This window comes from Emydura macquarii, unplaced genomic scaffold (assembly GCF_026122565.2).
Source record: "Emydura macquarii macquarii isolate MOO-44397 ecotype Brisbane River unplaced genomic scaffold, CSIRO-AGI_Emac_v2 contig_2473, whole genome shotgun sequence".
NCBI classification, from domain to species: domain Eukaryota; kingdom Metazoa; phylum Chordata; order Testudines; family Chelidae; genus Emydura; species Emydura macquarii.
Genome location: NW_027132610.1, coordinates 14,021,667 through 14,036,011, shown reverse-complemented (window position 1 = coordinate 14,036,011; position 14,345 = coordinate 14,021,667). Strand labels below are relative to the sequence as shown.

The window sequence follows — 14,345 nt, the reverse complement described above, 5'->3', positions numbered from 1 at the left end:
CCCAAGGAGATTTCTTTTGGAGCGTTTTGAGATGCTGATGTTGTCCTTTCCAAGGCAATAGTTGACCTCATGGAGCAACATTAATAGATTACGGTTCCCATTATTCACAACTGACATGAAAAATATTCCCAGAACCTGTGGCTCAGACTAAAAGCCTAGCCTAAGGCAGTTATGGAATGAATGAGTGATTTGGCTGTTGGGAGAGAAAGGAAGTGTTGGATTTTAAAAAAATATTGTGGAGGAAAATGTGATAAGATTTGGCTGTAGTCTGGCGATTGGAGGGGAAAGAGAGGGAAGAATCACTGATTGTATGGACTAACCAATATGGAACTCAATGGCAAAGACTGGAGGCTTGTAGGAATACAAGAGAAAAATGTTAACATTTCTCCTTGTTAAAATACCTCATGCAATTTAAAGTAAAATCTTTTAGTTGGATTCTGCCCTCAGTTACACTTGTCAGACTTCACTGGAGTTGCACATGACAGAATTTGGCCCTTCATTTTAATAATTCATTATAGAATAAGCAAGTTGTAACTGTAGTGGCAGAATCTGATCTGCCATCTAACCTTTTACAATTTTAACCATGAGAAGAATGAAATGAGGAGTGGGTTGGGAAAAGCTAGAGGAAAGCATGATGAGTTAAAGGAGCCTGAAAGTGCACTGACTGCACCTGGGGAGAATGGGGTCAGGTGAAGGGGATGGACCTAAAAGAGGAGAGAGACGGGCAGTTGAGAGAGAAGACATAGAGGAGAGAAGCTGCCTCTTTCTGGGATACAGCCAGAAAGATGCCTGAGAAGTAGGAAGGGGAGACGAATAGACAGGCTTCTTCAGGGGTGAGCTGGAAACCTGACTGACGATGACCCCCAATGAGCTATATCAGGGTTCTCAAACTTTTTTTGATGGGGCCCCCTTTGAAAATATTTCAAGCTATGACCTTCCCCCCGCCCCCATGCCATGCCACCCTTACTTCTGCACTGCTGCTGGGTCACCTCTGGGCACCTGACTCTCTGCTGGACGCCCACTTCTCTCTGACCACCCAGCTCTGAAGGGCTCAGGCTATCAGCCCCATGCATGACTGAGAGCCAGAGCCCCAGAATGTGGGGGGGGGCTGATAGCTTGCGACCTCCCTCATAATAATCTTGTGACCCCTAGTTTGAGAACCCCTGAGCTATAGCCTGCCTGAACTCCTGACTAAGGAGTGAAATGGGAGAATCACTGAGACCTGTGGTTAGACAGGAGGACAGTTTAGAGCAATAGAGGCACACCTGTGACAAGGTGGCTGTCAGCTGAGCCCACTTTGAGTTGACGGTTAGGCTTTGTGTATGTTTCTGTAGGACTTTGGGAAAGAACTCTGATCTTGGAAGGGGCATGGCTCTGTAAAGTGGTCTGACCAGCGGGCCAGGACAGCTATGGCTGGAGTAGGCCAGTGGATAGAACTGAAGCACAGCTGCTGCAATGTTACAAGGGAGCATGTTGGGGGCCCGGGCCTGATTTAGAGGCAGGGGACCCAGCCGACTGCCTGAGGTGCCAGGCTTGGGGTGTGCCAGCTCGGGGTGCTGTTTTTGTTGTTAGCGACAAAAGGGAAAATAGACTGTTTGAAGTAAAATGTTTTAGGTATTCCGGATGTGGATTCATTTTTCACTAAGAAAATAAAAAAGTTTCTATAAGCTTAGAGGAAAATATTTTTTTTTGTATTTACTCATATATGGCATGAATAAACACAAATGTACAGATCCTAACGTGCAAATTTATAATCTTATATGCCAGGGATAAATCATGCGTGTAAATCGTGCATCCAAGTCGTGAAATGGACAACAAGTGCAATAAAAAATAAGGTATTCAATATGTTAGGTAATGCACATTGATACATTACTAAAACAAAGTGCAGACACACTTGGCAATTTGATACCTTACTATGCAATAGGATAATTGATAGTTGCTTTTATGGTATCTTTAAGATCATTAATGAATGGTGACTTTTTTTAGGCGAGAAACATAAATGAACTTGGCTGTAATTGTACACAGTTTCTTTGCTACATCTTAAGTGCTGTGTCACCTCAGAGCAATGCAACCATTTAGGCAGCAAGTTAAACTTCTTTGAAGATGTTCAGCTTTGTGAGGATATATGCACTGTTTCTTTAAAACTGTAGAAGGAAGCCAAGCAGGAGGGGCCTAGGAAATGTTGTAGACAGAATATCTGAAGTGTAGCAAAAGAGTGGTTTTAAGGATAGAATTGTTTCCCATATTCTAATCAAATTTCTTGTTTTGTGTCAAGATAAAGTGACTTTGATTCTTTATCAGTGTCATATGACAATTCTAATGGCTATTCTTTCTGGACCAAAGATGATCCAGCATATTAGATGCTTTGGAAGAAAACAGAAAACTCTGCTTATTACTCAACTACAAAAATATTAAGTTCTTTAAAATGTTTAGTTAAAAAACTAGGACAAAAATCCTTGTGGACTGCAGATAACAATGGCCATGTCTACACTACACAGTTTTGTCGACATAAGGCATCTTATGCCTTATGCACACTGCAATGTTCCTCCCGCTGTTTTAACTCACTTGCTTTGTGGACGTAATAAAGCCACCTCGACGAAAGGCATAGAGTTTAGGGCATTGGTTCTCAAACTGGGGGTCACAAAGTGGTTACGTGGGGGTTATGAGCTGTGAGCCTTGACCCCAGCAAGGTGTGGGACTGTGAGCCTCCCTGCTTCCTCCTGGCGGAGGAACATGGAAGAACGAGAAGTGATACACAGATACTGCTCATCCCCCGCCCCCTCCAACGTTCCTCCGCGCCCCGCTAGGGGACTGTGGGTGGAGGGGGGAGTGAGAAGCAACACCAGGGCTCCCTGATCCAGGTTTCCCCACCTGGGCAGTGCTGTGAGGCGAGCATCAGGAGCTGCTGCTCTCTGCACTCCCCTTACTCAGCCCAAGTGGGGAAATACAAAAGCCCTGGATGCAAGGGAGTCCTTGCTGCCCCCTCAGAGTCCTCTCAGAGTGCATGGAGAAGCAGCTTTTGAGGTAGGAGCAAGCAGCAATACCAGCTGCGCCAGGCATGCAGGTCTATTTCCCCAGGTGGGCACAGGAGGGGGTTTCAGGGGTTAGGGGTGAAGATGGCACAGTGCAGGGGTTAGGGGTGAAGGGAGCTGATGGGGGGCCAGGGCAGACACCTACAAGGGCAAGGGGGTCACACTCAGAGACTTGCTATGTGAAAGGGGTCACCGATACAAAAATGTTTGAGAACCATTGGTTTAGGGTTACATAGTTAAAGAGACACAGTGTCAGTGTAAACACTGTGTTGCTTATGTCACCCTAAGTGGCCTCCAGGAGGTATCCCACAATGCCCACCGTGACTGCTCTGTTCACCATGCTGAACTCTGCTGCTCTGCAGCCAGGTATAAAGGTGAACACCCCTCCCCAGTTAAAGCCTCGGGAAGTTTTGAACTTGCTCTTCCTATTTGCTCGATGTGGAGAGCTCACAGATCAACTGCCCAGCTGAGCATGACGGCTCCATGCTGCAAACTCACTCCTGCCTGGAGTATAGGGAGGTAGTGGATCTCCTGGGTCTGTGGGGAGAGGAGGCTGTGCAGGTGGAGCTCCAATTCAACTGCAGGAACTTGCTCGTGACATGGAGAGGAAAGGCTATGATACAAACACATGCAGACGTGTTGTGTGAAACTCAAAGAACTGTGGCAGACATAGCAGAAGGCAAGGGAGGCAAATAGTTGTAACTGCTACAGAGCTGTCAGTCATGCTGCTTCTACAAGACGTGGGCTGGGGTCAGGGTGGTGGCAAATAGCCCCCGGTTGAGCTCCTCTTATAGCCTTGTGTTCATAACACCCAGCACAATGCTGAAGATCTGTGCAGGATCAGTGCTTTCTGACACAGATGGCTAGCTCACAGGTTACCGGGGCAGTTAAAAAGCGGCTGGAAACATGGTAGGATGCCCATGAAACTATGGGAGTGAGAAACCTGCATCATGTGATGCTGAACCTGCCCCCATGAGGCATTGCAAACCCTTCTGTAAGGTGGTGGGCCGTCCCTCCCTATTCCTCTGGGCAGGAGGCCATGCCCCCTTCCTCTGGTGCTCCTGTGTAGGCAGAAACTGGCAGGGGGAATTAGCAGTTGGGGCAGGGGTCCTGGCCCCTTCTGCCAGTCACCAGCGCTGAAGCAATCCCTAGCCCCGGCAGGAACTGAGTCACTGGCCCCGGCACTAGGGCAGGGGCAAGCGGATAAAGCAGTCTATTGCCCAGGCCCCTAGTCAGGGGCATGCAAACACTGAAGTCCTTAGCCCAGGCCCCCAAGCAGGGCGGGGCAAACCCAGCAGTCTGTAGCCCAGGCCATGAGGCAGGGCAGGACGAACAAAGTAGTCTTTGCCTTACCCTGCCTAAGGGTCTAGGCTAAAAACAGTAGTCTGTGGCCCAGGTGTCTTCACAGGCTGATGGGCAATCATCCCAGGGTTGGGGTGGTGAGGGGAATGCAGGCCCATCCGACTCCACTGTGTCCTAACCCACAGCCCTACCAGTGGTAGAGGGGTCTCCTTTTATACTTCCTGTTCCACCCCTCTGCTTCTGGTGGGATGGGCAGGGTTGTTCTGGCTCCGCCCACCCTGGGGCAGGCCGTCCCTCCCTGTCCGTCTCCAAGGGAGACCACTCCCCCTTGCTACACCTTCCCAAAACACCCTGCGGCCAGTTGCATAGTGGGAGAGCTAACCACAGTGCACTGCTCTCTGTGTTGATGCAAGAACTACTATTGTGGATGCGCTCCACTGACACAAGGAGCATAGCGTGGACATGAAACAGCAGTTTATTAATAGCAGTGGCTGTACATAGACATAACTTAAGTCAACTTAGCTCTGTAGTGTAGACATAGCCAAAACAATCACGGAAAATCCAGCACTCTTTTCCTTCTTGAAGTCTACACCCCTGGACAAGTGGGATCCTGCTCTGCTGTCTGCAGCTCTAGTTTAGTCTACTGTAATGCACTAAGGCTATCTCCTTCCCTCAGCTAGGGTGTCAATAACATTCATGTCAGTTCTTCCCCCAAACTATCATATCAGCCTTACCTAGACTGAGCATTTAGTCCTCATTCAAGCCCCCATGTACAGACATTGGGTTATTTGTTTCATTGTACTAGCCTGGTCTGATGTGAAGGGTATAATTTTCATCAATATACTAAACACACCATTGCCCAGGTCTCTTCCCTAACTCTCCAAATAGCATCATGCACACAGTAGGATGAAAGTACTAAATATGTAATAATTTAAAATTATTACATATAATTTTTTTTAAATTAACTGAATTTCGAATTTTTACAATTTGATGATGTGATTATAAAACATGCAGGGTACTAACTGACAAGTATACATATTCTACAGCATTTTTTCTTAGCTGGCCTAAGAAAGAGAAAGTCTAAGAACGAAACCTGATTTCTTCACTGAGATATAGAATGCTAATTTCAACAACTCCTGACAGATATTTTATTTAACTTTCACAGAATCATAGCAGATAAGGGTTGGAAGGGACCTCAGGAGGTCATTTAGTCCAACCCTCTGCTCAAAGCAGGACCAAACCCAACTAAATCATCCCAGCCAGGGCTTTATCAAGCCGCACATTAAAAACCTCTAAGGATGGAGATTCCACCACCTCCCTAGGTAACCCATTCCAGTGCTTCACCACCCTCCTAGTGAAAAACTTTTTCCTAATATCCAGCCTAGATCTCCCGCACTGCAACTTGAGACCATTGCTCCTAGTTCTGTCATCTACTACTACTGAGAACAGCTTAGCTCCATCCTCCCTGGAACCTCCTCTCAGGTAGTTGAAGGCTGCTATCAAATACCCCCTCATTCTTCTCTTCTGCAGACTAACAAGCCTAGTTCCCTCAGCCTCTCCTCATAAGTCATGTGCTCCAGTGCCCTAAGCATTTTCATTGCCCTCCGCTGGACTCTCTCCAATTTGTCCATATTCTTTCTGTAGTTGGGGGGGCCCAAAACTGGACATAATACTCCAGAGGGTTTTTTCCTGCCTGTTTCATTCCTGGAAATATTATCAAATAATAGTATTTGCATCTTAGCTGACATGAGGTAAGAATGACATAGTTCCTCAATTAGAGAGGAGAAGTTGGGTGAGATAATACCTTTTATTAGACCAACCTCAATGACTGCTGTCAGCTTCTGTTTTGTACAAACTTATGTAACCCTCAAATCTAAAATGCAGACCTCGAGACAATGGTTGTAATACAAGGCGGATGTTTGAAATAACAGAATAAAAATACAAAATGCTACAGTATTTAAGTGGCTCTGAATAAAGACATTTTTTTTAAAAAAGATCCGTTATAAAATTTCATATTGTTTTCAATTCCACCATTAGCAAAGGGTGAAGAATATTTTATGCAAAACAGGAGTGGAGAACCATGATGACTTAAAGAATGAAGTTGAGAAAAAGAAGTTTAACATACTGCATTAAACGAACGATCACTGAACCATCAAACTAACACATGCTTTGGATATTGAAAATGAATAGACTTATGTTGGTATGCAAGAAATAATAGTAACTTATATCACATTAAATTCCTTGCCATCTTAAAATGAAGGATGATTATGTTTTCCGCATCATACTGTATTTTTAAAGTGGGCCAAGTAATTATCTCTTATATAATAAGCCATCTGCATGGATATAATTAAACATTAGCTCAGCCCTAACTTTTATTAAAGCAGAAAAAATAGGAGGAAGTAGCATTTATCAAGCAAAGGAAATAAAAAAACAATTGAAATTCCATCCATAACACCATGGACAGTTGCTTAGGCTTTGGCAGGGTCAGAGATAAAGTCTGAAATTTGATGCTACATAGCTCTTGTTGATATTGTAACACGCAAGTAAGAAGAGGATTCAGCTTTATATTATGAATTTCTTTGGGTTTTTTTCAGTTTCTCACCCAACTTTAGTTACGATTCTGTCATAGGGTAACACTGCTCCCTTCAGAGAGAGCAGAGCCAGTGCACCTGTGACTCATCAGCTCACTCTGGTTGGGCTTAAGAGGGTACCTGGGGCCTAGTGGGGTGAAAGACATGGAGACTCAGAGCTGACTGAGAAACACAGAGGAGAGGTGAGAGTTGCCCAACCAGGAAAGGAGAGACCAAGGTGAAGCAGTAGCAGAGGAGAGTTAGTACAGAGTCATGGGGAAGAGAAAAGGTTGATGGTGAGCAGGGCCAAATTAATGCAGGGGCTTTAGGTGCTGCAGCCCAGGGCCTCAGGCTAAGGGGACCCCTGCAAAAATAAATCCATGCCCCTTACCTCCCCCCCCCCCCCCCACACACACACACACACGACGTGGGCCCAGCACCCTGGCCAGGAGACGCTCCCAGCCCTAAGCGATGCTGCACGGCAGCCACTCCCCCTTCCCAGTCCAGCCTCTTCTCCCACGTGACGTGGGCGCAGCGTGAGTGTGAGTGCCACTCAAAATCTCGTGCCACATTTGGCAGGCGTGCCATAGGTTGCTGACCCATTTTACATGTTTTAAGACTGACATGTAACCACAGAACGGCTTTATGTTAATTAAAAGTATAGCGCTAATAGCCTCAATGCCATCATTGTGATAGTTTTGTTTTAAATTAGGAAAACTTGTATACAGGCGCTCCACAAAATCTAATAGCCCCAGGCCCTCAGGAGAGTTAATCCAGCCCTGATAGTGAGGACTGGCTAGAGGTGCAGAACGTCTGCTGATTTACATAGGAATTTGTGCAGAGGCCCCTAGAAAGAAGCTTGGTTAGGAACCACTAAGCCTAAAACAATAGGTGGTGATGCTGGAGGATGGATCCCAGGAGCCTGGGTTAGGACTCACAGGCAGGAAGGCCTGGTTGAGTGGAACAGGGTGTAGGGAATTGTGTCACAGGACACCTGATGTGGGGCTGTGGGAGAAGACTCACAGGAGAGAAGTGAGTCTTGGTACTCTCAGGTACAAGGCCTGGAGAGGAGGACCCTGGAATGCGGGCTAAAGGAACTGTGATAAGTGGTTGATGACTCTCAGGTGATTGACCTGGAAACTGACCTTCGAATGGGATAGAAGAGCTGCTGCATTGTAGCCTTTCTACTTCGGGGTTTTGAGAAGAACTGTTTTTACAGTGAGGGATCTGTGGACTGTGGCATTTCATGTGAATAAAAAGGTTTGAATCTGCCGCTGCGAGAGGCAATATTCCTTTGCATGCGTCATATAAATGGAGGCAGGTGTGTGTGTTGTGCGGTGGCCTGTTGCAGGACAGTGCCCCAGGAAAGGGCTGCCTTCTGATAGTCCATGTACACTACAAGTTTAACTGACGGGTCATGCCTGTCTGGCTCAATTAGAGGCATTTGTGTTCTAATTTTTCTTTTGTAAAGCAGTTGGGGCAGAATGGTTCCAGATCAGGACCTAGACTGTGACATGATTTTCCTAACACGGTTCTATAATTGTGCTAGACTGATCCTGACAGACTTCCAGCTGCTCTGTAACAATGTATTAATATTGTATGTTTGTTGACTTTGTTACTGGTATGTTGGCTGACTACATTGGGCTTAATTCAGGAGACAGCTGTTTGGGAAAAAAGGCAGGAAGGAAAAGAATGGCTCAGAATAGCCCCATCAGCAAACACTTAAGAGCTGTTAAGGGATGATATCACTGGCTCTGATGACTGGCTTGATCTCCAGCTGGGCTGACATGTCTGGATTTGGTCAAAGCCTGGGAATGCAGAAGAACCACAGAATTATAGCAGGGCAAAAGGGACTTCTCTCAAGAAAGAGGGAGGTAGTTATTCAAGGGAACCGTAGTGAAACCCCTGGCATCCTGCAAGAGTGTCTGGAGAAGCTAGGTCTGTCTTGGTCCCAAGCACAGGATGGTAGGACTTTAGGTAAGATAGACAAAAATCTGTTTTAAAATACTTTCTCTGAAAGCTCTATTCCTATTGCACGATAAACAATATTTTGGTTGAAGCAAGCTGACTGTTCACTATATTTACCACTGGTCAGAATCCAACCGGGAAGAACTGCAGATACCGAAACTCAGATGGATCTGCTGGGCAAGAATGGTTGATACCCTGAGTAGCGTAGCACAAGACTCAGTCGAGGAGTAGAAGAATTGCACAATTTCACCCAGGAGAGGTAAAGACATGAGGTCTCTCACCTGATGGGGGGTGCACTTAGAGACCAGAAGGGCACAGAGATGCAGCTAGCACTTTAACACTGATCACTCTACAAAGCAAAAATTATTTTGCAATACAGCCAGTTCCCAACTGTGCTGGACAACTGCGCACTGGGAGGGTTAAACATGTAGGCTGAGATTTTCAAAGCTACCAAGGGTATTTGCATGCCCAATTCCATTAATTTTAAGGAGATTTGACTTAGAAATCTCTTATACAGCTTTGAAAATCTCAGCCATAGTGTAGCTGAGCCTTGAGGTAAATATCATAGGATCAGTCCGATGCTGTACTAATACAAAAGGCCGGGTGGAAAAGGGTGAAGAGAATCTTTTCATACTATGCAGGCAATAGTGTAGGATACCTGCATAATGCACAGACATGCAGTGAGAGCTGATAGTCTGGTTAATATGCCAACCAGCACCACAGAGCATATATGCTGCCATCAGCAGAAAGTGATGCCCTGCAGAGAGTGGGCATGCATCCTGCTTCGACTCAGAACAATGAACCACAACAGCTGCCCTTGATCCACACTATGCACTGATCCCCCTCTGCCTGGCCTGTGGCAGAGGACCTATCAAGCTGCCACTAGTTAAGATAGGATTTGGCACTCTGATTTGTAGGGATTTTCCTTTGTTTAGAAATAATTTATAAAAATCTACCATGACCACAGTTCCCTATAACCTGTGTTTTTAAGATAAACTGTAATTATTAGTTTTAAGTCATGGAAATAAAATCTTCATGTGTATCACTGACTCTTTAGAGCCACAGAGATTTAAACCCAACTACAGGTGCCCTGGAGTAGTCACAATGGTCTTTGAATGTACGTGCTCAAAATTGTGATAAAATTGCTTCTCCCAGTGATTAGTAGACAGTTTTCAAGCAGTAGCAATTTGCTTTAATTGCTTTTCATATTATAGGTTGAACTAAGGGGCCTGCAAAATTTCAGATCCTGCGCTTCTGAACTGTCAATAAATTACTGACAATTTAACAAGTTCAGGCTGGGAATGTTTACGGAACAATGTTCTAACTGATAAATCAAGATGGGGTACTGGAGCAGGTCTGTTATAAATCATCACATAGACTAGTAAACAGTACAAGCAGCTCCTTAAATATTTATAATGTGTAGAAAGACAAACTAGTGTGCGGGATTTCAATCTGGGAGACATATGCTGGAGGTCTTATGTTGACACTAGTAAAACAGCCATGGAGTTTAAAAAAGTTAAAAGTGATAATTTTCTAACACAAGAAGTCTTACACCCCATTCAGCAACATTTTACGTTAGACTTCATTAAGATGGATAAGTATGACAAATTAATGGTTGCCTAGATGCAAGTGATCATAATCTAATCGCAATTGTTATGTGCAAACAGAACACCGTCCTCACCAGTACAATTATATACACACACACACACACTCACACACTTTGTGCTTCAAAATGGTCAGTTTCTCAAAGAAGAAAACAATTATGTGAAAAAATTCAGAGGAAAAATATAAACAAAGACTATTTTACTAGATGTCCAATCTGCACCATTCTACAACAAAAGGAAAAGGCTTCTGCAATTAAAAAACCATTCTGGTTCAGAAGGAAAGTGAAAGCGGCAACAAAAATGGAAAAGAGGTTAAGCTGATAGCAATGATTGTCTGGTAAGTGAAGTGAAAGGTATCAATGAAAAAAAGCTCTGGACCATAGAGCTAAGTACAACAAGAAAGAATTTTTAAATATATCAGGAACAAATGAAATCCTACCAATGGCATAGCTCTGTTACTAGACAGGGATGCTAAAATGGGCAATAATGATGAAGAAAAGGCAGAAGTATTCAATAAGTATTTCTGTCCTATACTTGGAAAGAAGCTGAATAATGTATTCACATCTTAGTGATAATGAAATACGTCAGTCCAAAGGATTTAAACAGCAACCATTAAAGTTAAAAACAATTAAATTTACAGATAATTTGTTCCCAAATGCTTAAGAAAATTTATCAAGGAGCATTTTGAAAATTTGTGCTGATATTTAAGAAATCTTGGAATATTGGGGATGTGCCAAGACATTGGGAAAAAAACCCCAGTGTTGCGCTAATAATTGGAAAGAGTAAACAGGGTGACCTGGTAACTTTAGGCCACTTAGCCTGACATCAATTCTGAGCAAAATCATGGAAAGATTAGATAATGGAATACAGTCAATAAAGAGTTAAAAGACAATGGCATAATTAGTGCCAATGAACGTTAGTTGATGAAAAATGCATCTTGTCAAACAAACAGTTTATTTTTGGATGAGATTACAAGCTTGGTGACAAAGGCAACTATGGACATAATATACATGTATTGCTGTGAAGCATTTGATTTAATTCCACAGGTCAATCTAATTTAAAAATTAGTACTATACAAAATCACTGTAACACATTAATGGGTTAAAAACTGGCTAAATGATAGACCTCAAAAAGTAATTGTCGATGGTGAATCATCGTCCCTTGGGGTTGTTTCTAGTAATGTTCCACAGGAATCTGTTTTTGAGCCTATGCTATTCAACAGATTTATGAATGATTTGAAAGAAAATATAATATGGCTGGTGAAGTTTAGAGATGATACAAATCTGTGGAGTAATAAATAATATAAAGTCAGGCCAGTTAAGCACAGCCATCTAGATCATTTGATTGGACTTATTTGAAAAACATTCCTTTTAATAGAGCTAAATGAAAGGTCATACATGTAGAAACAAAGGATGTAGGTCACACAGGACTGGGCACTACATACTGAGAACCAGTAACTCTGAAAAGGGGTCCTGGTGGATAACCATCTAAATAAGAGCTCCCAGAATGATGCTGTAGCTAAGACAGCTAATGCAATCATGGATGTATAAGAAGGGGAATATCAAGTAGGAATAGGGAGGTGATATGATCTGTGTACATGGCATTAGTGAGACCATTGTGGAATACTAGGTCTGGCTCTGGTGTCCATACTTCAAAAAAGGTGTTGAAAAATTGGAAAAGGTTCAGAAAAGAGCTACCGAAATAATTTGAGATTTGAAAAACCTGTTTAACAGTGAGAGACTTAAGAAGCCCACATCTTTTAATTTAACCAAAAGAAAATTAAGAGGTGACTAGATCATGATCTCTAAGTACCTCCCTGAGGAGAAGATTTCTGATAGTACAGGGCTCTTTAATCTAGCAGACAAAGACATAACAAGATCCAATGGCTGGATGTTCAAGCTAAACAAATTCAGACTACAAATACAATGCAATTTTTGAACATTGAGAGTATTTAACAATTGAAACAATTAACATATGTCTGGTTTAAACCCAGAGTTGCACTGGTTTAATTTAAGGTGCGATTCTAAATTGATGTAGTTAAACAGGTGCAAATACTGATTTAATACGTCTGAAGGAGGTAAACATAAAGGGGCAGAAAGCATGTAAATGGCTACAAGAAGCTAGAAGTAGAAGTCATGGGCTGTAGTGTAAAAAATTTTCCATTAACCTGTTCATCAGAAAAATGTCTTTTATAGTCAAAGCTATAAAACTGTAGGGAAGTCTCCCTTGGGAAGTGATGTAAGTCCCACCATATGAGATATTTAAAGAGGGCTGGACAAAGCAATATTGGAGAAAATATTGTAGGGGGGCAATCCTGCTGTTGGGGGGTGGACCTGCTGATTAAATACACCTTTTCTGTCTTTTATTTCTGTGAACCCTCGTGAGAAAAGCTCCTTCCTCCCTATTAATTATTACTGGTTGAGGTGAAAGAGTTTCAAAAGTCACAATTTGGAAATTTTTTCATCTGAACTTTGATGAAAAATAGCCTTTCATTTGAAATGAAAATGGTCATAAATATTTCATCCCATTTTTGACCAGCTGGAGAACTGGTAGAAAAGAAATTCAGATTTCAACAAAAAATACCAGGATTTTTTTGGTGGGGGGGGAGCGGGTTACAATTATGTCCCATTTTTCAACCAGCTCTACTAAAAACACTACTTAGCACTTCTAGCATGCAGCCACACCCGGAGGATCTCAAAGAACCTCCAAAAGAGGGACTTCCTCGGGAACTGGTAGCAGGCAGGATCTGGCTTCCTTCCCTGGAGCCTCACAGAGCGGACACCTTTGCTTAGTTATCAAACCAGTTTGTGCGATTCGTGGACGCCACAGCTGGCCTGGCCCAGAGGTTAGGCGACAGCCCCAAATGGATCGGTGGGAGGCGATCCACAAAGGAGCAGGGGGCGTGTGGAGATGGGCGAGGAGAGCCAGGGATTTGTGGTGCAGTGGAAAATAACCTGGGCTGGGGCCATTTAACGTGGGGACTGACTTTCCCGGTAGGGGCCTCTCTCTTCTCCACGCACCCCATTTCCGATCCCCAAGAGAGGCACTAGCCAAGAGAAGGAGCGCTCCTCTGTCCCACCGAAGCAGGAGGACAGGGCGGCGAGGCGGGCCGGGTGAGGGGGGAGGCAGCCCGGAGCGGCTCAGCCAATTCCCCCAAGCGCAGGGAGGGAGGCCGCGGCGGCGCCGCCCTCCGGAGAAAGCCGGCGAGAGGCTGGTGCGGGGAGCAGCATCTCAATGAGGGCCGGGCTAATGCAAATCGCTGCAATCAGCAGCAGCAGGCAGGAGAAGAAAGGCGAAGCAGCTGCTGCCTAGTCTGACCAGCAGCACTATCCAGCCGGGGGGCCGGAGGACACACAACAAAGGCATTGATCCAAGCTGCTCTTCGCGGCCGCAGTGGCAATTGAAGCAGGGTGGCAGCGCGGGGGGATCGCTGATCGGAGCTCTTGCCGCTGAAAGCCAGCCTCCCCTTCGCCAGCATCCTACCGGGGCTTGGGGCAAAGGCACTTCCAAGCCTCCCGGACAGCGGTAAGTGTTTTGATCGACCAAATGCGCCTGCCACCCTCTCCATCCACGCTGGGCTGCGGGGATGGGATGAGCCGAGCCGAGCCTGTCCTGTCCTGTCCTGGAGCACGGGCACGTATGTTTAAAGCCACCCGCGTGCGTGTGGGCACCTGCCCCTATTGTCTGCGGCGCTGCTTTTTCGGGGTAGCTGCATTTTATGGGAGTGTGGCGGCTAGGTTCAGTGTTGCCCCCGCTTTCCCTCCTTTGTAGCTGCCCCCCCCCCCGCTTTTCTGTGCTGCCTGTGGCAGAGATTGCGAGGAGGATCCTCTCTGTTTGAGAAGGGGTCTGACATCGGGTGGCAGATTCTG

The 14,345-nt window shown here is 44.8% G+C and overlaps 1 protein-coding gene across 5 annotated transcripts in view; it reads left to right on the top strand.

Moving 5' to 3' along the window:
• Positions 1–13,464: 13,464 nt before the first annotated feature.
• The window catches only part of DCLK1 (doublecortin like kinase 1), a 310,392-nt gene continuing 309,511 nt past the window's right edge, over positions 13,465–14,345 (top strand). For 4 of the 5 annotated variants that reach the window (XM_067562994.1, XM_067562995.1, XM_067562998.1 and 1 more), the window contains exon 1: positions 14,066–14,113. In XM_067562994.1, coding sequence (XP_067419095.1) covers positions 14,068–14,113 — 46 coding nt within the window. In that variant the 5' untranslated portion in view covers positions 14,066–14,067. Of the gene's footprint in view, positions 14,002–14,065; positions 14,114–14,345 lie in introns of those variants that run through there. The other variant, XM_067562996.1, reaches the window with a different exon arrangement.